The sequence below is a fragment of the Halichoeres trimaculatus genome, unplaced genomic scaffold (assembly GCF_033239565.1).
Source record: "Halichoeres trimaculatus isolate MK-OKI-2021-1 unplaced genomic scaffold, fHalTri1.1 fHalTri1_scaffold_12, whole genome shotgun sequence".
Taxonomy (NCBI): domain Eukaryota; kingdom Metazoa; phylum Chordata; class Actinopteri; order Labriformes; family Labridae; genus Halichoeres; species Halichoeres trimaculatus.
Window position 1 is genome coordinate 26,227,161 of NW_027437190.1, and position 22,948 is coordinate 26,250,108.

The window sequence follows — 22,948 nt, forward strand, 5'->3', positions numbered from 1 at the left end:
GGTGAAAAAATCTCAGAGGCAGGGAGGAGGACTTTTCACCAATGCCGACAGGAGAGTGTGTTTGGCAGTCTGTGTACTTCATCAAGGCAATGAAATGGTCGACTCAGCATAAACAATAGTGCATGTGTGTATGTGTGAACACGTAGACACACACAAACGCAAATACAGACACCTATATGCTAAACCTGCAGACACACAAATGCTTTTTAATCTCTTTCATTGCACACGCATGCTTTCTTTCTCTCACACTCATACACTTTCATTCCCTTCCCCCTGTGCACCCACTCATACACACACACGCATACACACACACTGATCTTTCCTAGAAAGACTCTTTTTAACACACTAGTTTTTTCTGGCTTAGACAAAAGACACAAGTCTACAGAAAACTATGACCTCATAAACCAGAGCCAGATCATTTAACACAAACACCAAGCATGAAAAAAAAATCAAGCCAAAAAGTGCAAAGAAAAGATCAATCAGTGTGAATTTATTAAGACTTCACAAATAAAACTAAACATGTAGCATTAAGCCAAATCTTTTTGAAAGTGTCTGACAGTAAGTTCATACTGTTATCGCCTTATTTCTCATGTTAAATGTATGTATGCCAACTCTGACTCACCAGCATCAAAGCTGTAATAATGACTTTTTTTAAAGTTTTCACAAAAATTTTACAAGAAAAGAAAAAAAAATACACAAAAAAAACAGCGTTTACAGCAATGAATTAAGTAAAACCATGGCAAAGACATGCATACTCCTGCAATACACAACTACAGTATTTCATTTCAGCTTCTTTTGGGTTATAAATGCGGCTCTTTGAGCAACAGTGAAAAAAACAAGATTAATTACAACATATGAAAAAGAAAGAAATCAAAAGAAAACTTAAAGTAAAAGTATGTGTCATTGCAAAGTTTAAAAAAGCAGATACATGACATAAAAAGTGGTCTGTGTGCCATGATTTTTAAAAAGTGTGTTATTATGTGCTCATAACATGGGTATCCAAAGTGCAAATGACTCCACTGATCAAAACTACCACAAACTGACTAAGCCACTGAAACATTAGAAAACTTTTAAAATGATCTTTGTTTTAACTTGTTTAACTGTAAGAAAAATCTTGAAATGAAAGCATAAAGGCACAGTACCTCCACCACACTGAAAAACACAGTAATGTTCACATACTGTACAGTATCAGTATTCTGTGATGAAACTTTTATCAAAAGTTTTAGGGATTTTCTTTTGGCAAAGTGACTAGCAGTTTGCATTTCTTTGGTTCAATAGCACATAAAATTAAGGCAATGTTACTTTTAAGGCACTTGATAAACTTTGTTTCAGAGAAGAAATCTTTGGTGGTTGATTCAGACAACGCAGCATCAAAACAGGATATTTAGTGAAAATCTGACCCACGGAGGGTCTGTGAGTGATCCATCTCTTTATATAAAAACAACCTGAGAGGCAGCATCTGTTCGCCTGTGTCACCTTCCTCGGTAATGACTTAGGGGGTTCTTGAAATGCTGTGACAAAGGGGGAAAAATGGCAGGTCTATAGGTTGCTGTTGCACTCGCGACACAAGATCCTGTCACCGTCTGGGAAGAAGCCGGCGCCAACCAGAGACACGGAGCACTGGGAGCAGGTGAAGCACGGCTGGTGCCACTGGCGGTCCTCGAATGAGATGTACTTCCCTCCTCCAAAACCTGGAGAAAGAGGAACATGATGGGGTTAGACAGCGTGTTCAACTTTAGAGAGCTGACTTTGAAGTTGGGATCGAAAACATTAACTAAAAGCTTAACTGTACATAACATGAATTGAATATTAGTTGAATTTAAGACTAATAAAGCTTGATTGAGTAATCTTGCCTGTGATTGGCTTAGTGCAGGCCTCGCACTTTTTCGCGTACAGACTGCCAAAGCACTTGAGACAGTACGGGCTATCATCTCTGGAGGTGAAATGTTGACCTGCCAGCTGCGTCTTACAGCTGGTGCACACAAAACACTCCTTATGCCACGGCTCGTCCCGATAGGTCACACCACCTTTGGCCAGGGTCTGAAAATGACACAGGTCAAAGGTCATTTGGAGATCTTTTCCCATAGATGCAGGAAAGATCATTTCTTTTGCTGTGATTTGGTAGCTTCACTGACCTTTTTACAGCGTGTGCAGCGAGGGGCGAACTTGTCCTCGTAGCACTGCACACAGTAGTGTTCATCTTTGTCGGGGATGAAGGACTTTGAACCGATCGGCTGCTCGCAGCTGTGACAGATGAAGCAACTTTCATGCCAGGTAGAGCCTGAATACTCCAACTTCCTTGAACCTGGCAGAGAAAATGTAAAAGCAAGTGAAGTTAAGAAAATAGAAGGCATAAAATAATACAAAGTATAAGAGAGATCAGAGAGACCTAACTATTTTGCATACTGTTTATCAGATTTTGCATTTTTTAGGCAATTTATAACAAAGTGCAACCCCTAAACTGCATGAGGGCATATAAAACTCTTTTCTTTCATTTTTAAATTTATTTGAAACCATGACACCACAGGCCACAGACGTCTCCCCCACTGCTGACAGTGGCGACAGGCCTTACAGAGAGGGATAACACTATTTTCCCCCTGCATGTCCCCAAACAATCCATCTTCTTTCCCTCGACTGTTGAGGTTTTTATGATACTGCTTGCTTTATTCTATGGTGATGCAGTGGTTTGTGTGGAGCCAACATTTCGCACTGCTGCTGTCTGCGGCTCGCTAACATTTCAGTGCCTCACACAGAGTTCGCAAATCAAAAACTGCAGAAATCCTCTACAAAAACATTTCAGTTTTTATAAGCTGATAGGACGCAAAGGGACTCAAAGGGCAATATTAGAAGTTAGTTTTCAGTATCTGCACTGGAAAGCTCACACTGACAATATAGTTTGAGGGTGAAATTTGATTTGGCTGAATAGTAACAGGAACAAAGAACATTTTGCCTAGAGTAAAATTGTATTACTTTCATATTCAAATGTAGCTCATCTTCCAAATTTGAATACCTCAGTCCTTAGGCAAATATGTCCGCTACATTGTGGGATGTTGTAAACATGCTTTGAGTTATTCTTTTCTACAGTGTGAACTTGGGGTCAACCAACATTGTTTTTTTCAGAGCCAATACTTAAACCAATCTTTGAAACCAAGATGCATTTCTGGTGAGAATCAAACTCTCAAAAAGAGACAGACTGATAGGTGGAAACAGCCTTAAAGGGACAGCTACACCTGCAGCAGTGGCAGCAGCTGGTCACTCAAGGAGGGGAAGCTCTTTTTTTTTCCGGCCTACATCACAAATTTGTTTATTTATTTAAACATAACCAGGTGATTTTTTTCCAGGGATTTTACCAGTGTTCTCTCAACGCTCGTCGTTTTTAAGAAAAGTAAACTCGCTGGGGATTGATAAAGCCTCCAGATCAGTCCAGAACAACTGAGAAGGTGCTCCGGTGGAAGGTTTCACTTCAAGATCACTGACTGGCTCATTCCACCATCAATCAAAAAGGGATTCGGCCTCAGACAGATCATCCAATCATAATGCAGAAGCCAAACATCCAGGCCAGCCCACTGTATCATAGACCCCCAGAGACACTGAGCGTCCGATGGGTGGGACAAAGCCCAGCGTTTATCCAATGACGTCCAGTTTCCACAGTGGAACAACCCACTCTACGCTTCCCTGCTGAAGTCAGAAGATGCCCAGTGTCCGACTGTGTTAAAGCGCTGAGACTCTGCGGGGATGAATGAGAAGGAGGTCGAGCCAGTTACCTGTGATAGGTAGCTGATTATGAACAAAAGATGAAGGAATTCTAGTGCATATTTTGTCAATGAAATGTACACACAGCAGTACATATCACCACTTTTTTTGGGGACATTTTAGAGGAAGCTGAGCTTCCCTTGCAGTCTTAGAGCAATCGCGACTGACCTGCAGTTTAGCCAAAGAGGCCCACCTTTTAATAATTAATTGTACTGACAATCAGTAAAATAAAGTGCCGACACAGAAACTTGACAAATTTTGTATTTTGGCTCCTAATAGCTGGCCAGGTTATTAATCCTGAAACTTTTTGGGGTTCTCAAATTCTGTGTCCTGTTTTACTCATTCAAATTACTTTTTTATTTAAAGGCTTTTCCTGAAGTGGTGCACTACAGATATATTTCATATTTTATTCTGGTTGTTTTATATCTTAATATCACTGCTTTTAGTTGCTTGTATTACCACCGTTTAAAAATGTATGTCTGTATGTCACATTAAAAGTTATATTTTTTAAAAAGTGTATTATAAATAAAATCTAAATATATCACATGCAGTCAACCCCTGTTGTGTTAAAAATGAACCCTTGGTGTAAAGTAAAAAAAGGTGTAAATATTCAGCTATCCACTTGAGACTGGCACCAAAAACCAAAGAGAAGCTATAGAAGAAGAAGAATCTGTAGAAGTAAGTGCTCCTTTTTATATCTCATAACACCCCTTCAGAAAGCCTTGGGTTATATCACTGAGGCTTCATTCATGTTTTTTCCAGCAGAATCAACAGTGTGACAAAACAAGAGGTCCATTGTCTAAAAAAAGACAACATCCTTTGAGACAATCTCTGGCAACAGGAGCGTTACAGCACTTTCATAATCTGTTTTAATCAAATCGTCCCCTGAAAAACGCATTCACATGGTGCTGCTATTAAATTTCCTCTCCTTTTAACCCGCATTAACCACTTCAGCCGAGCACCCAGATATCAAACAAAGATGAGTAGGTGTCTGTGAAGATGATATCACTCCTTTTTCTCTTCTATTCAGATCTATAACTTGAATACATCAGACTTTTTATTAATCCAGTTTGAAGGAATCTGTACCAGAGGCTTTAAAGCATCTATGATATGATCATTGACTTCCTGCTGATGGGGACTCACTCACACAAAGGACTGTAGTACAAACATGAGATCTACAGTGGAATAAGGGGGTTGTTGTACTGAGGTCGTACTCTTCCTGGAATCATGTTCTGCTCTATGAGGGCTGTGTAAGCTGTTACAGCAACGCTGGAATAACTGTGGAGCTTATCTCTTCATATCATCGGACTGCTGGCAGACCACCAGCTCTGAGGATCTAGCTCACGGACAACAAGTCAAGCAGACTGGCAATTACTCTGTCACAGTCAGCGCTGGCTGCGGCTCAGACACTGTGGCTTTAGTTTCTTTCTCATCTTCATCTTTCCCTTCTGTATCGACCTCATCTCCTGCACTAAACTACTGATTTTCCTGCTTCCTTGAGTTTGCCATGTCATCATTTTCCAGACTCATTTGCTTATCTTTCGTGACATTTGAATTTGTATACAACATGGAAAGTAAAATGTGGGACAATGCAAGTGGTGGTTAGTGGTTGAATAAGTTCTGTCAAATGCATTATGAGAAAGATATTTTAGAAGTCACTGCATCTCTTCCTCATGTCCATTTTTTCCTGATTCCTATCGGATTTTTAGTTGATCTGTTATTGGAAAAAAAATCGTCCAGACAGCCCTCTTGCATCTTTACCTGGCATGACGATCTTGTCGCAGGCGACACATTTGGAGGAGAACTCATTACAGTAGCAGTCATTGCAGAGCAACGCCTCATCCTGGCTGGTGAAAGGCTCATCCGCCAACGAGCGGTCGCAGCGGAAACAGCGGAAGCAGTGCTCGTGATAATGTCGATCTTCATAGAAGAGCTCCTAGCAGCAGAACAAGAAGAGAGAGAACAGTTTTTGGGTTGCAGTGACATAAAGGAGGCAAGTTATAAAAACTTCACTGAGACTAAATAAAACACCTGCTGAAGTTTCTCTCTGCACAAGAGCACAGTACTTATGTGAACACCTCAGTTAAAAAGAGCTCTCGCCAGGATGGTAGATTGATTTTCATGTAGAAGTGAGCCAATGAAATGTTTGTTTTATGTATCAACTCCTGCCCATGAGGGTGTAAATGGCTCATTAGCCTCCTTAACTTAGCTAACTGCTGAGCACTTAAGCCTGCCCTGTTCTGTAAACTCCACTAAGTAGTGTATGTCAGTTTTAAATGATCCACTTCATGTTAGTGTTTTCCATTAAGGCTGAATTAAAGTTTAACTCAGCTGAGGGGAAGGAAAAAGAGACGTTCCCTCATGCTGGATTTTTACAATCTCAGACGAAATTAGCCTGTTGGCTTGTGTGGACTAAGTGGTAATTGCCTGTATAATTGCAAGTTCAATTAGGTTTTACTATGTAGAGCCGCACAAAATATAAAGAACACGCCTCATTTAGCGTGAATTATACATCATTAGCATGACTTAACTTCTGCTTGAGTAAAAAAATCTGGCTTATGGCTTTAAGCTGATTAGGACGGCTGTTTGATACTTTACCTCTAAAGACTCTGGAAATAGGGCTATAGCAGAAAAAGTTGGGTTTCATTCAAACACATGTATCAAGGAAATAAAACATTTTGGTCTATGTATATCTTCTTTAATCAAATTTTGAGACAGAGTTGTTTTGATAGATGTTCTGAGGCTCTCTAAATGTAGCTATTGTGCAACAGATATCTGATTGCATGTTTGATCATGCCTTACCCTCGCATCATGGCCGATCAGTTCTTTGCACTCGTCACACGTGTTGGAAAAGAGGCTGTCGTAGCAGGGGATGCAGTAGGGGCTATCATCTGACTGGATGTACTTGCGGCCATACAAGGACTCCTTGCAGTTGTCACAGTCAAAACGGTCGGCCATGGTGATTTTCTCTGAACCTGGAACAGACAAGAGGAACTTAGGTCAGAAACAATGCAAAAAAAAGAGAAAGAAGAAATACAAAAGGAGCTTAGAAAAAGGAGGAAGAGTGTCGAGGTTTTATTCTGTAACCTTTTCTGGCACAGCAGCGTGGAGCTCGACTGCCAGTATTTATGCTGTAAATACTTCAGCTTGTTGCAGCGATGGAGCTGAGCTCAAACAAAGCACGCAGTGCAAGTGGCAGCAAGTGGAAAAAGAGCAAGAGACAGAAGACGAGTGAGGGAGCCTGTTAACTTTTATTGCTGTGTGATGAAAGTGTGGTGGATACGGAGGGTGGGAGGGGACAAAAGAGGGAGCTGTCATTTTCTTTTTTGCTGCTCTCAGCCACTCAGAATCTGCAACCTGCAGATTAAAGACAGTGGGAATAAGGACATGCATCCCAATGCATCACACACACCTTTTAATATTTATGAGGTAAGGGTATAGACTGTCAGCAGATACAGAACACTCGTGAAGTGTTTGTGTTGTCACAGACACTTGAAGCTGTTTGAACTCTCTAACAGGTGTCTTCCTGTAGTACAGTAACATGCAGATACAGGAGACGCAGGGTCTGAGTACATGGTTTTCACTGCGCGATCAGCCCCTTGATCATGACTGAGCACACAACAAAGTGACAGAATAATATTGTGAGAGCATTATGGCAACAATATCAGGTTGCCAAAACATTACAGCATGGCTGGAGTGAAGCCCAGTGATAATGGATACAGGCCTCTGGCTGGGTGCTCTGCTGGCAATTCATTCCCACCACCCAGTAATAATAATCATGTCTGATAGAATAATCAATTACAAACAGGCCTCTGCTGCCTGTCTTACACCCACTCACACATGAGCGAAAAGGTCCACCAGTGCACAAATACAGGGAATGATGCAGAAAAATGAACTCGGACTAAAAGCCAAATCACACACGATCCATCATCAGAGAAAACATCGCTCCCAGACTCTCGTGTTTCATCCGCTGCAGCCAGAAAAAAAGCTCTTAATGAGTCAGGGTGAGAAAGTCAAGATCCAACAGACCTCACCTGCTTGCTGTCTTCATATTAAACCCACTGACAGCTTTCTGCTTACACAGATGAACTTTTTTTGACTAAAAAAAAGACACTTTCAGCATCCTCAGATGACCTTTAAACATAAATAAGAATGTGTACTTTCTTAAAGCTCAGCAGCTGCATGTATGCACTGGCTGAGGACACCTCACATATCTTTCTATCTGAAGACTTAATGGATACAACTTCAGTATCTGATGTCCCTTATTAAAATTTCCATCTGGGTGCTATGGCAGAATATCAGAAACAGCAGCTGTGGTTGACCTACAGAACCTGCAAGTATGCATTTTTCCATCAATTTCTGTACATTTGACACATTATCAGTCAGAAAATGTCTGCAACTTTTCCAACTGGCTCTCAAAACCGCAGCATCAAGATAAGCTGGAGAGAGTAAAGAGCTGAAAATGAACATAATGACCTCAATGTTGTCTGCAGTACCTGGTAGGTATGTGCTGCTTTCACTTGCCAGGTAAGAGGACGAGACGGGGCATGATTCACAAAGCCCAGGAGCCAGTTCTGTGACGTCTGATGTCAGCTTTAATATCCCAAGCAAATCAGGCAGCTGTTTATTACCCTCCCTAAAAGTGAATAATCCATATGGTTATGACGTGCAAAGAGCTTGTAGAAAGTAGGCCAGGAAGCTTTTTGTTGAACAGGTAGACTCTCTGACAAAAGAGTAATGCTCAAACACAGATGATTACCCAGGAAAAAATTCTCCATCATTATACTGTTTATCTGCTCTCAAGAGAGATTAGCTTTTGCTTCATAGCTGCTAGCTTAGCAGCAGTAAGAAGAAAATATCACACTTGTTACAAAGCCTGGTATATAAATGCGAATCAATGGAGAAATGAAAAGAAGGGCTTTTTTGAAACTTGAGGTCTAAACAGTTTTGAGTATCAGGGTTTGAATGCTGATCCTAAGATGAACCTCTGGTGGCAGAGGCTCTCACAGAGAGAGTGTGACGTCAGAGCACCGAACCTAAGGGAGATGGACTGAGACGTGACTGCAGTCAGATATTACTGACCCAAAACCACTGGAGAGGAGAGAGGAGAGTAGAGGAGACGAGAGGAGACGTTGGATGTGGGTCACCATGAAATCTAGTGCAGAGGCTGGTTCTCACAGGGCTTTTTATCTACTACTGTATACGCTCACTTCCAGGCAGAAGTCCATCTCCTTCATCTCCAAGATGACTAAGAACCGCTCCTGGGTTAATAATGTTTCCAAATACCAGAGCTGTGACTGAATTCAGCCCCCTGGGAAAAGTGTGGGCTTTAAGGAAATCACTGCTGCCCTCACATGGGACAATGGTCCAGAAACGTTGCACTGAGTTTAATTATAGTATTACAGCACAAAGCAGGAATCTCTGTTTAATCGGGTAACAGTGAGCTCTATTTTCTGTAATGATCCAGAGGGAGTTCATCACAGAGAGCACATCTAAAGCTCTTGTGAGGAGTTTTACGCTAGTCATGAAACACACTGAAAATAATACTGATGCCTCTTTATGCCCTAAAAAAAGTGAACACAACCATCCAAAAGAAAAGGGACTATTCCTAGAAAGTTATTTTTAATTTTGCAGGGGGTATATGTCAGATGACGTGATAAACTGCATACCATTGACACAATCTTTTTAACGTTTCATTGCAACAAATTTTCCATAACTGATACATTTGACTTTCAAAATACAGTAGGATGATCTCTTTTTTGGTCATGACGCATAACCAGCAAAAGGTAAAAATATAAATAACAAAATTGTCCACAAGGGGCACCAAAATCAATGCAGAACAAAAGATCTTTACAAGAGCTTTCATTTTATTTTACAGGCAACTTCAAAAGAGCCAGCAGCAGAGACCTAGTAAATGTCTTAAGGTACTGTTCTGCTGCAAAGCATTGCATGGGTTGAGAAAAGTCTATGAAGCTACGTGAAAGTTATTTTCTTTTGGGGATCGCTTGACTTATAGCGCAATAAGAAAGACGATAACTAACTGGTGAATTGTTTGTAACTTACAGTATGTGAGATAAACCCTTTACAGATCTTTTTTTTAAACCAACCTGGTAAGGTTCAGAATGGGTGAATATTTACCTTTTTATCCATTTTATCATGATAGAAACAAACATCACTGACATTTGGTGGCTTTAATACACTTTTTTACTACTTAAAGCTACAGTTAGGAGTTTTTAATCATAAAACTTATCATGACGCAAACTGAAATTAATGCTGATGTCTCTTTATAAATGACAGATACGTGTAAGGATTTACTATTTCTGTGTTGTAATAAATGTCTGAAACCTCTTTCTGCTGTAAGTGTCAGATTTAGTTAACAAATGCATGCTACTGAAATAGCCTTTTTGACATTTTCAATAGCATACATTGAACTGCTGAAATCAAGAAGGATAGGATATTTTGTTCTACTTATTCATAGGACAAAATCTGCTTGTATCACTAAGTCCATAGGGGGCACCAAGTCAACACAAACCAAAAGTTTCTCACAGAAGCTTTAAGTCATACCAAGTGAAATGAAATTAATCTGTGTGACAGTTTATCTAACTGATATTTTAGTGTTTACATGAAGCATTGAGGGGGCTACTTCACTCTGTACAAACAGGTGTCAACTCTCCCCTGGTATTAAGGGGTGTAATGAACTTGTACTGCAAACAGGACTTTTCATCTGTTTTCACACATCTGCACAAAAGATAGCAGAGGAATGCCAAGGCTACATTCCTCCAGTCATCACAACCCTCTCTGATTGGCATAATGAGGTGAAGTTCAGGGCCGGCTGTGAGACACCGCAGAGCGACAGACCAATGCAAGCAAGCCGGCTGTACGCTGTTTCCAGGCAACATAGTCACGGTTGGTTACTGAAGGTCTAGCATATACACTGTCCAGTCCAGTCCCAGAGGCCGGCCTGTTAATCCCCAGCTCAAACTTTGCTTACGCTCCGGATGATTTGAAATGAACAGTTCACACAGACCACTGGGAATAAGCCCGACAGTTCAACCCCCCTTGTCTCCTGAGCTTAAGCAGAATATTCTCTTGAATAAGCTCCTGATATTATGTTACACTTAAGAGGAGTATATTCATATTGATATATCGACAGTGGTACTGCACTTGCTTAACAACAATGACAAAAACACCAAGAATTACAACATGGGCTACTTGAAAAACATCCTACACCACTTAAAATGAGCTTAAAAGAGGAATTTGTTCCAGTTCCAGGAAAGGGTTCAAGATGAGCACACTATTAATGCTTAAGTAATGGAAATAATTAAACTGTTAAGCTGGTATTTCTTAACATCAAAAGTTCTGGAGACACCATTTGTGTGTCATTGTTGAGGTGTGAGTCAGCGCAACTTAAGACTGGCTAACAATAAAAACATGGCCTACGGACAAGAGCTAATTTCAGTGAAATCACACTAGTTACAGGCACTGATCAACAGGTGTGCAATGATGTGCTGAAAACAATTCATTATACGCACTATAAATATAAAGTACTGAAACAGACATGCTTCATTATTAACACATGATCACACAGACCTTAAAGCAAGTGTTTTGGGGATTTTAATCAAAGTTAATAAAGTATTTTTATTTCTTTAATCCACACAATCAGTACTTATTAAATGACTAATACGCCAAAATGTCAAAATTTTACACAAACTACTAAGTTTAAACTACTTCCAAGGATAATGAGGCATGTTGATGCTTTTGACAATTCTACAATTTTTTACCACATTTTCAGCTACATTATGTGAAGCTGTAAAGTTAAATGATGCTGTGTTTAACCCAAGAGCCAAGGATTTCCCATGAGTTCATAAATCCAGTCTGTAGAGCTGCTGTTGTTTTTTCCCTTTTTGGGCATAAATAAGTAAAAACAACAAGGGGACAGCTTTTTTCTTCTTCAGAAAAACACTGTGGTTTGATATAACAGAGCCAATGCAGGAATGTCTGATCTCCATCATGAAGACAGTTGGACTGAAAGTGGTGAAACTGTGTCCTTCCTGATAAGAAGACAACAGGGTTGGAGGAAATTACATCAGAGTCTGTAAATGAAGATTTGTTTGACAATTGGTTTGGTTAATTGCCAAAAAGGAAAACGGTTCAGTTGTGGCTAAGATGTTGCATGTTTGAATATGTACGCAATGAAATACCACAGAGGCTGCTCTATTTGCAAGGTCTGTGTTTACAATGTGCTTTTATGACAAATGGTACACTTTAACAAGTGTGGATTTCAGTGTGCACACTAAGGTCAGATTCACCTTAAAGTGCCTGATCCCCTGGCAACAAAAAGACTCACACACCATGGGAAGGAGTGTGTTATTGAGCAGGTCCCCTTAAAGTACACATTTACTTTGTTCACTTTTATACAAGTCCTGGAGAGAGTGATGAGAGGACAGAGCAGAAATCAAACACAACAGTGGGATTAGACAAAAAAGAGACAGAAAGAAGATGGTGACATTTTGAAGCAAATGAACACTGCGGCAGGAACTTAAAGTTATGACAAGTCTTAAATCAAACTAGAGGAAAAGTGAAACGGTTGCGTTTGGATAAACACATCTCACCGCCCTGTGTCTGGTGTCTGGACATCTTCCAAACACAGTAAAGCTGCTTGGCTGGCTTAGAGATGGGAAAAATCATAGCACTGGACACTTAAATATATCATTTGAGGGCCTGGTTGAGCATTTCAAAAATAAAACAAAATGTCAAAACCATACTTCAGAAGGACCATTTGTGTCCCAGTCTGGTGGCTACTTGAAAAAAGCCTGACGTAGATGTCATCAAATCTTATTTATTTCAGCGCCTTGTGACCATGGAAGACTTTCCACTCGGTGACTAATGTGAAAAGACAAAGGCATGAAGCACACTCTGATGTTTATGACACAGTTTCAGAGGGATTACAAATTTTCTCTTCAAGGAAATGGAAACCAAGGTCAGGACCTTTGAGAGAAGAGTCCAGATTCACATTTTCTAGGAGACTAGTCACTCCACAAGCCAAATCCCATCAACATGACTAATTGCGGGCACGGACATCTTCTGAAGTGGTGGGAAGTATTCAGGTCACAAAAACACATCAGAAAAGTTAGACATTGAAGTATTGATGCATGTTCACAAACAAGTTAAGCCAGACAGACACATGGTTCAGTCCATATCTGCTGATATAGACATGGCACAGAAACATCAAAACCCCTGTTATATACTTTTTTTTCATCAGTACACAGATATGGAATCTATTTTTCAACCACATAGGTTCTAATACTTTCAACCTACATCACAGGCATCATAGCTGTGCAGATTGTATTCCACATTAAAACTGTTTGGTAAATTATAAAATCTTCTTCAATAAATTCACTGAAAGCAACCCTCTAAGAATGTCTATGGTGTCATATTGCTGAAAAATCAGCACTTAATCCAAATGCGAACCATTTCTCAATGTAACACTTGGTTCCAAAACAAGTGGTGTACACCATGCTACATCTGCACCCTGCTTCACTAAAGCCTAACTTGTGGACAACAGCTCAGAGAAAGACTTGCACGATCAAGTGACTCCACAAGATCACACTCGAGAATTGTGATCTAGTGATAAGGAACATAAACAGAAACAAATATATGGGCTTTGCCTTTCTAACGCTGATTTACAGCACATTTGGGTTTTCATATCTTCCATGACCAGAGGTGTCAAAAGTATTCATATTCATTACTCAAGTAGAAGTACAGATACTAGGGTTTAAAAAGACTTCTGTAGGAGTGGAAATATCAACTCAAGCTTTTTACTTAAGTAAAAGTTTAAAGGTACTGGTTTCAAAACTACTTAAAGTATAAAAGTAAAAGTAACTCAAAAGGGGGAGAAATGTCATTAAGGTCAACAGTTTGGGCTGTGCCACAGGGGCCTATAGTTCATATAGTTCATCCCCCCTGCTGAGTCTCTGCCACGGACATCTTTGTACGATGCTACATGCGTCTGTTATGTCCTTGCTGAAGTGTGGCGTGACTTGTGTCATGTCAGATGTGACCAATAGGGTGTTGGAATGGTATTATGATTTGATTCTATTATGATTTCTGGGGGCTGATTCGATTTAAATCGCGATTCTTTGATAATTATGATTTTTCACGATTTTTAGTTTGCTTTTTGGAAAACCAGACTATGAAAAAAAAGTTAAATGATGATGATAATGTGAACAGACTGCATCAGGAGCCATATTTTACCATAAAATGCACATCACATGAATCAGAGAGAAATATTACACCCTCTGCTGGAGGAAAGTAGTAACTTTTTTTTCCAATCCAGTTTATAAACAAAGACTGAAATATTAAATATAAGAATTTGAATTAAAAAAATAGATATTTTGACAAAGAATCCCAATTTTGATATTGCCAAACAAAAAATCACGATATATTGTGTAACAATTTTTTTCTCCCACCCCTAGAGAGTACACATATTTGCCTGAAAAATTAAGGAGTAGAAGTAAAAAGTTGGCTAAAAATAATTACTCAAGTAAAGTATAGATACCCCAAATTTTTACTTAAGTAAGGTAACAAAGTATTCTTAGGTAGTTACTTGACATCACTGTCAATTACATAAGAATAATTATGTCTCACTGAACTGTGAAGTAACCAACAAACCTCAGAGCATGGATTCAGGGTTTGTAGCTGTTTTGTAGTTGTCAACATATAGTTTATATTCATCGTTTCTCATGTCATCCTATCCAGCAGCCGATGTCATATCTGAAAGTGACCAGATGTCATTACTGTCTCTGACTTCCTGTCAGGGTTGACCTGCTCTATTCAGCTTCAAATGCTGGGTGTGGGTTCCATCAAAAATAGAAACATAATTAAGATTAAGCTGAATAGAGCAGAAATGTGCTCCTGGGACATATACGAGAGGCACTGTGATGCTTCCAAAAGAAAAATTAGCAAGGACTACAGTTGATATGATTTACTGTGGAAAACTCGCTACATCAATTGTCTTATCTATAATCAGTCAGTTTCCACATTTAAGTTTTACATTCATGCCATTTTTCTAAATCCTTCACTGGACAGGATCTGTGTGACTCAGTGGTTTGGTATTTTGTTTCATTTTGATTACTCTGAACCAGATAAACAAGGCTTAGAAATGGAAAGGACACACACGGGTGATACGTCTTATCACAGGAAGGAGAGGAAATTGTTCATGAGGGTGAGATAATGCTTCAGTCTTATTCACAAACAGTTGTGCTTATTTAAACAAGCTTACAAGAGCTGGTTTCGCACTTACATAAAACATCTTAATTCTGATGGATTTTGCTTACAGATAAGTGATGCAAATGGATTGCAACAGCAGTTTAGTAAAGCATCATCATGACATGTAAAACCTAGAGCAATCTGTGCTCTCCAGTTTAAATGATAAGGTGCTGCTGGAAAAGAAGAAGCAGCTTTTCTATGAGTCTTGCCATTTTTGTAATCTCTCACTCTTGTACCAAAGGAGAGCCTGGGCCACCCACAGACTCAGGACACTGAATGAGAGCATAAGCAGGAAGCAACTGAGAGGAGTTTCAATTTACTGAGTTTCTTTGAACAACATCAATGAACAAGCTGCAGCAGAGCGGAGAGGATCAAGGGTGGGGGGCTGGTGAGGGGGCACCTGAGACCGCTCCTCTGTGGGAGCTTGGGTCAGACTTTACGACAGAGTACAGGCTACAAGACCAGACACTAGAACGCAAACCTGTTATTGTCCCTGAGCGTTTAAACACCGCCTGGTGTGGAGTGGGAGGCGACAGAGGGCTCAAATGAAAGCCAGCATCATAAACATAAAGGATGGAAATGACTACCTGCAGCAGAAAATGTCACCGCAGCCTTTGTAATTTGTCCTTTCTTGGCAACTTTTAATGACAATGTGAGTGCAGGGATGTGGCTTGATGTCTTTTAATATTAGCCTTGCTCCTGTTGTGTGGTACATGCTGCAGTATTAGCGTAAGCGCTACAAGTGAATAGCAGCTGGCATGAAAACACCGCACTGTCAAACCCCTAGACTCATTTATTAAAGGGATTTGATATGGTAGTTAAATACAAAGATAAACCAAAGTACAGCACAAGCCTGCGCTGACGCATGTTTAGTTATACTTAAAACACAAATTTGTCATAATCTGACAGGCACTTGGCAGGATGAGACTTGAGGACGTGCAAGTGAAGGGCTCTAAATGCATATGGAAGACACTTTCTTGAGAATAGTGCAGCTGAAATTGCATATGTTGCATCTAATCTGTCACCTTCCATAAAGCAGTCCGAATCTCAATGTTCCAACACCAAACAATAACATCGCAATTATTGTAAATCATACAGCACTGTCTCAACCACCATGAGGCCTGAAAGCTTGGAGCTCAGGAATGAATTTATTTTTGTATCTCTGTGTGCGCACAGCCAAAAGACTACATTTTTGGCCTACATTTGTCTTCCTTTGAAGGAAAAAAAATGCTGCCATACATTAGTGCTTCACATCTGGTTTGCATCGGGGAAACTATGCAGTCAACTCCTGTGTGCCAGTGGAGCTTTTTTGGAGAGTCACTGCTTGCAGAATGCAGTAAGGTATTTTTTTTTCTCTCTTTCTCTCTGTGCTGGTATTTGCCGGTAAATGTTTGGATGGCAGAGGGAAAAATAGAGCTACAGTGAGAAAAGAGAAAGCAAGTGAGAGAAGAAATCTTGGCTGTTTGCGAGCCAAGATTTGGAAACACTTTGAGGTGGTAAACCATTTGTTTAGAAGAGTGGAAGGTGAGGAATGCAGAAATAATAGAGTAAGAGACAATGTGTGATAAATAATAATTTGGCATAAAGATTAAAAGCTGTTACCACTCAAAAAAGGAGAGAACAAACTTGAAAGGGAGCTTACAGCTCTCACTGTAACAGTTATTTTCTGAGATCTCACTCAGTCTCTTTCCTCTGGCTCCTGGTTGCAGAATAAATAAGTCGAGTGGGGTTGACCTAAGGTCTTGGTACAGCCGTAGAAGATGAAGAGTATATTATTTCTCTTTGAACAAACATGGACATTAATCCTGGAACCCCTTTACTACAAAGTTTCCCAAGGCTGATCTGTGCCCAAAAATGGTTATCTCAGTCACTGTCCTAAAATTTTCTCACATCCTCCCTGTCATGCTCCACTCTGTGATCCAAGCGATAGAGCATCCCTTTGAAATCTGAATCCCTCACTGTGTAGTGGAGATCCCTCTTAGTGTTGACACCTGCTTTGTTTTTGCTGGGGGCTGTGGACCTACATCTTGTTGGAAATCTAGATAAATGCCAAATGCTGCTAGTTTTGGGTCCCATCATTTAAACAGTTAGTTATTTTCTCTCTTTATTAAAAATATTCTAATTAAAGTTTTGTCCACTTTTCTGACATTGGGGGTGTAAGGGCCTGTGTCCACTCACAGCATCTATTTTTTTATACAAAACCAATGACGTTCACCTCTTCAGAGTGAGGCAACTCAATGGCAGAAACACTTCCAATATCTACAATTTTCAAATGCACTCAGAGTTGAAAATAGTGTTGGAACACAGCCATGCTGATCAATGTCACATCTATTATCACCAACCAACCAAAAGCAAGAAGAAGCTTTGTTTTATCAAAGATACTATTTCCATACGTAGTATCTACAGCTAGATAGGGATGGGTACTTAATTAGGTACTTATATAGGTTTTGACTGGATTCTGTCTGTAGTACTTGGTACATAAAACCAAACGGTACTATGTCTCAGTACCTAAACACATCCTTGTGACTGTGAGGGAGTAGGTGATTTTCTATGCTGGACATGAACACAGCATTGCAAGTATACATTACATATTGAGAAATAAATGTGTTAAATTAAAAAATTTGGGGATTTTATTATTAATCAAATCAATATTTATTACCACATAAACACACACAAAAGAACGGAAAAATTGGTACTGTCCAGTACCGATGCCGCCAGGTAAAGGGCATCGATACCATATTGTTTTAAATGTGAAAGATACTCATCCCTGGGGCTAAGACAATTTTAATACTTGCTTTTATATCTCTTTGATAAAATTCCACCAAATATGAAGCATAGATAACATTTTGAAACAAGACTTGGCGGTTACTTTGAAAGAATCCAGAAATGCCACAGGACAAGTCTTATTAGTTTGCAACAGAAAGCGCCAGTTAGAAGCATTCTAAAATTGAAGCCATGGGCACTGCACATGCAAAAAATAGCATGGGAGGACACAGGCCCTTTATGTTTGCACATTTGTTATCAAAATCATACCACCATTCAAGCAACCTAAACAAAATTGAAGAAAATTGCAGCTTATTACACATAGCATTGACATTATATTGTTTTACACTGCGGGTGTTAAGTGTCATTCCAGAGTTGTCTGTTTGGAGTATTGGAAATGGATTGGTTTAGTAAGACCATGGAAATGACTGACACAAAAAAGTCATCATTTAGCACTGTGAAGTATCATCAGCTAACGTATTTGAAAGCTAACTGCTAATAACAAACAGTAGAACAAGTCATTTTTTCCCTTAACATTTAGTAAAAGGTGAAATTAGCAATTTTAGAGGAAAGCTGTTCTGTCTCCTCCTCTGTTCCTGACTCAAGCAAACATAAAGACTGACTGTGCTAGCATGCTCATGCTATTGTTGTGTCTGAATGAATAATATGGATATCAAAATGTGACCTTTCAAATGCTCTGGGAAATGTTCTAAACAGAACAATGAGCTATTTTGGGACTATGCTTCCTGAAAGTTATTTATTTTGAGTAACAAAAGGCTTTACACTTTTGATTGTCATCACACTTAATTCCAAACTACATTTTACAACATCCTGGTCAATCAGAGCAAAATGAGAAGCATACATAGTGAAGGCAGGGCACTTTGACTTGCAAGCTGGCTGATTCAGTAACTGGTTTGCGAGCCCCTGGAGAGGAAGTTGTTTTCATAAGACCAACCTCCAGAGGGGGAACAGAAAGAGCCTTTCTGATGCAATAACTTCAGCGGGAACATAGTAAATCAACATCTGCTGGTTTCTTTGTGCCTTTGCAACAGGCCAGGCAGACAAAGCAAATGTCTTCCAAGTCACCACAATGGAAAATTACCTCGGTAGTGCTCTTATAAATAAAACAAACCTTTTGAAACTACCGGAGCTAAGAGATTTAGGGCCTCCTTTGATTTACACAGCTCCTAATATGGATTTAAGCATGCACCTTTGAGCTGGTGCAAAGGAGTCCAGAGCATGAAATCAGATCATAGAGGACATAAAGGATGCTATGACTTTTTTGTCCATGCTTCTGATAAGATATGATCAGTCATGGCCTAGTTCCTGTCTTTCTTCTACGTCTTTATGTCTTCAATGTTTAACTTTGGATAACTGTTTGGGATCTTTTTACAGCCTTGATATATGCAGACCACAGCTGCTAAAAGCTTCATGGCTAACAGCGACCAATAATGACTGAACGCCAAGGCTAAGTGTGAACCAAAAGATAGAAATTGGCTCCAGCAGACCGGTCATTTCCAGGTGGTCTGCTAATGCTGCTGAGTCAGCCCAATGAAGCAGGACATAAAGGAGCAGGGTTAAGGTTTCACTGGCCGCACACTCAGCAATCTAAGCATGCCACACACACAAGTGTGCAGCACACACCCACAACTGCTAGCAATTATATATAACTCATTCAGACTTGCAACTCGTGGCTGCAGTGATGGCACCTGACCCTGAGGTTAATGCCCAGACAAGAAGGGCATTTTTTCAAGCATACATCCCAACATCCCCAGACATGAATATTCAACAGTTGTTCTGTTGTTCTAAGCAAGTGGATGCTTCAAATCATTGGATGCACAAGGCTTTCATGTGTATTATACTTTATAAGCAGCAAATGTAATCTACATTCTTGGCAACAGCTGCAGGGATTATCTCCCACAACTGCAGAACACCAAAATACTCACCTCTCCCTCCTTGTCCGACTCTGTGACCCTGGGAAGATGGGTTCATATGAAGAAAAAAACAAGCATTACGTCGCCTCAGAAAATTGAAAGCGTTGCTGCCAAATGCGAAGAGTCCGGGATGAAAATCTAAGAAGTCATTTCCAGTAGATGCAGCCATTTTTTCCCTTCTCAGGCACATCATCGCCTTAGCAACGTGTAAACAGTGCCCTCATTCTCCTGGACCATAAACCTCCTGGCAGTGATGTTTAGCTCTCGTTTTGTCTTGTGCGCCGATGACTGAGGGTACAACCAACCGTTTTATTAGGGATGCTGAGGTGATGTGAAAATGAGTATGTTGTGCCATAAAAAACGTGTCATATTCCAACATCCTAATTTTAGATCACTCAAGGAGACTTTAGCTTTTCTTCAAGGCTTTTTCCAGAGGAGCCTTTTTAGCACTTATAGAAAATCTGGTCAAAGTTACTTAAAATAAATTTGAAAAATCACCAGTGCATGTAGATAAATGCATACTATAACATGTGTTTTTTAACCCGCTGCATAGTAAAATCCCGAAGCATAAAACCAGCAACCCAAAATAGATGTGATAATGAGGCTTGACCTCTGAAACATCCCTCTGCACCATTTTCCTGTCGTAAAAGCATAATGTCTTCATCCTTTACTGTGGTTTGCGCTGTGAGAATCAAATGCAGTTCCACTTCCTATCGGGCAATAACCCCTTTCACCACAGAGGAGTTGGTAACAATGAGGGGTCCAAGACAGAGTTCACAGACTCACTGTGGCTCTTCCTGTTGCCCCGAACAGAGTTGTCTCTGGGACTTTTCAGAAAGACAGTCACATACTTCTTCCAAACACATGGTCACAATGAAAAACAGGCTTACTATGTCTAAACACACAGACAGATCAGAGTCCTGTAGAGGGTAGAAGTTGCAGAGAGGCAGACACACCTGCAGACGTGTGCAAAGTCACATCTCTACGTCGAACAGACATGCACACAGTGAAGAGGCTTTAACTCTTGTATCAAAATTCCTGAGGTTATCTACAGCTGATGTAAACACTATATGCAATGTTGTAAAAGTTTAAACAAAGTGAAAAAACCTTGGACACATATTTCAGGGATCAATTTCTAACTGCCATTCTGGGACTGACTTCTGCACAGTTGCCATTTTTTGATGATGGAAGCTTTTCTTACTCAAACAATGATGTCATCATTGGTGAGACTACTGTCGAGGCTTTAAACTGCAAGGGATGATTTTCCATTCAGACTGTACTGGAGATACTATAAATTCCCCCTGATAATTCTGCACACTGCAGCGAAAAGAGAAAAGGAGTTGGAGTCTAGAAGAGAATGTCTCTCTTGACCCAATTTTTGTAATTCCAGACAGAGACCACCTTCTTCTCTTCTTTGTCACTCTCCCTGTTTGCTTTCTGACCTCCTAGTAGGTTCCTGAGAAGTGAGTCATGTGTCCATTAGGTGCCTGTGCAGCCGACGTTTTGCTTGTTGGAAACCAAAACACACACTGATGAAGTGCCACATAATCAGGAAGTGCATAAGCCAGTGGTGCACTAGTGGAGGTTAGTGACCCAAAGGTAATTTCTCCCCCTCACCGCACCACCAGGAGAATGTCCCTGCTCTAAAATGCAGCAGGCAGGGCGTGTGGCTGGAATGAGCTCACTTCAAAGGTGTCTATAAATCATGCTGCCATGCATCCCAGGACTGCCTCCACTCTCCATGTCCCTGAGTTGTTCACCCACCTACCCCTTTTTTATCTTGCTTTCCTGCAGATCCTGCATCCTTGTGTTACCATTTCATACTCTTCATGTGTGCTTGGAGCCAGAAATACGAGAATAGTCTTATTGGATGGTGTGCGAATGGCAACACACAGGTCAAGTAAATATCAATCATATTGTAGGTAAGCAATGGAGTGGCTGTGGTAGATGTCAGCATTGGACTCATCTTAGCATCAGTATCACAAAGCAGTACTCTCTTTAAAACACAATAGATCTTAATGGATTTATCTTGGGTTCATTGAGTCTGCAAGTTCAGAAATCCTATACCTAGTTGCTCGACTTTGCCAGAACAGACCTGCAATCCGTCAGGTCCTTATCTCCCACTGTCAGACACTGGGATCTCTTTATCATGCAGCCATGCAAAACACCATTCATCTTCCCCGCCTACTTCATTATCAGTGATAAAATGCAAAATCCCAACTGCAGTTGTTAAATGGAGGGACGACGTGAAAACAGGTGCTTTGGTAAACACTGATAGTGCGCTTGAATTATGTTGCTTCCTAAGCAGACCTGTCCATCTTTTTCAATCTATTAACCAAGACTCAGGCTCACTTTGACCTTACTCTGTGTTTATCCTGCTTCTCGTTCCTATAAAAGATCTATTCTTGGCGTTTCATGGATGCTGGGACACAAAACAGGCACAAACAAAGTGAGAAGCTTTCCAAAGGCACGAGGTTCTCATCACATCCCCACAGTCTCTTCATTGATCAAGCGACCTGTAAATGTGCATCGTGGATCATGTAAATTCACAGGATATATTGCCCTGCTTTGATTACTGCAGAGGCAGAGTCCAGTGGCTCTGGTAGATGAATGGTAAAAGCTTAATGGTTGCAATTTGCACACAATGCTGCTGCTAAGGCACTGTATTACTCCCTCTGACAGATCAACCCATGCATCACATGGTATGTCCATCACTATGCATGACCCTTCATATTATAAGACACTTTGTCTTCTGTTTTTTTCTTCAGCAGTCATTAAACCTTAAACAGTTTCCACTCACCATCCTTGTGAAAGCGTGCAATAAGATGAGGGATGGGGGTTTCTGAAGGGGGGTTGAATACTTTCACAGTGAAGTCACGGTGCTTGTGTCATCAGCTCTTCGCTGTGCTTTGCTCACCGTCTGGCCCCCATTTTACCCATTGATCTAATTTCCATTGCCAACACTGAATGTGGTTTGGTTTGAAGCTGGATGTTTAAGCCCATTAAAGCACTGGCAGAATTGCAAACGTATGGTGGACTTTAGGAAAAATAAAGAGGAAAACAACTCTGTGATGTTTGCCAGACTCTTGCAAGAATTTATACAAGGAGGAAGAGACGTCTTGAGTTAAGTAAGGTGGGAAAACGACCCAATTAGCAAGAAGTGGTTTGGTTCAGGGGATTTGGTTGTCGAGGATTCACTGAATAGTCCTTTACTAAAGGAGCAGAATCAT

At 40.3% G+C, this 22,948-nt stretch overlaps 1 protein-coding gene across 2 annotated transcripts in view; it reads right to left on the reverse strand.

Annotated features, from left to right (window-relative positions):
* Nucleotides 1–533: 533 nt before the first annotated feature.
* fhl3a (four and a half LIM domains 3a) overlaps nucleotides 534–22,948 on the reverse strand; it is a 31,403-nt gene continuing 8,988 nt past the window's right edge. Inside the window, exons 1-6 of one of the 2 annotated variants that reach the window (XM_074683399.1) lie at nucleotides 19,731–19,870; nucleotides 6,556–6,728; nucleotides 5,515–5,689; nucleotides 2,136–2,305; nucleotides 1,854–2,040; nucleotides 534–1,691 (exon numbers count right to left, since the gene is read on the reverse strand). In XM_074683399.1, coding sequence (XP_074539500.1) covers nucleotides 1,540–1,691; nucleotides 1,854–2,040; nucleotides 2,136–2,305; nucleotides 5,515–5,689; nucleotides 6,556–6,728; nucleotides 19,731–19,776 — 903 coding nt within the window. In that variant the 5' untranslated portion in view covers nucleotides 19,777–19,870 and the 3' untranslated portion in view covers nucleotides 534–1,539. Of the gene's footprint in view, nucleotides 1,692–1,853; nucleotides 2,041–2,135; nucleotides 2,306–5,514; nucleotides 5,690–6,555; nucleotides 6,729–19,730; nucleotides 19,871–22,948 lie in introns of those variants that run through there. The other variant, XM_074683400.1, reaches the window with a different exon arrangement.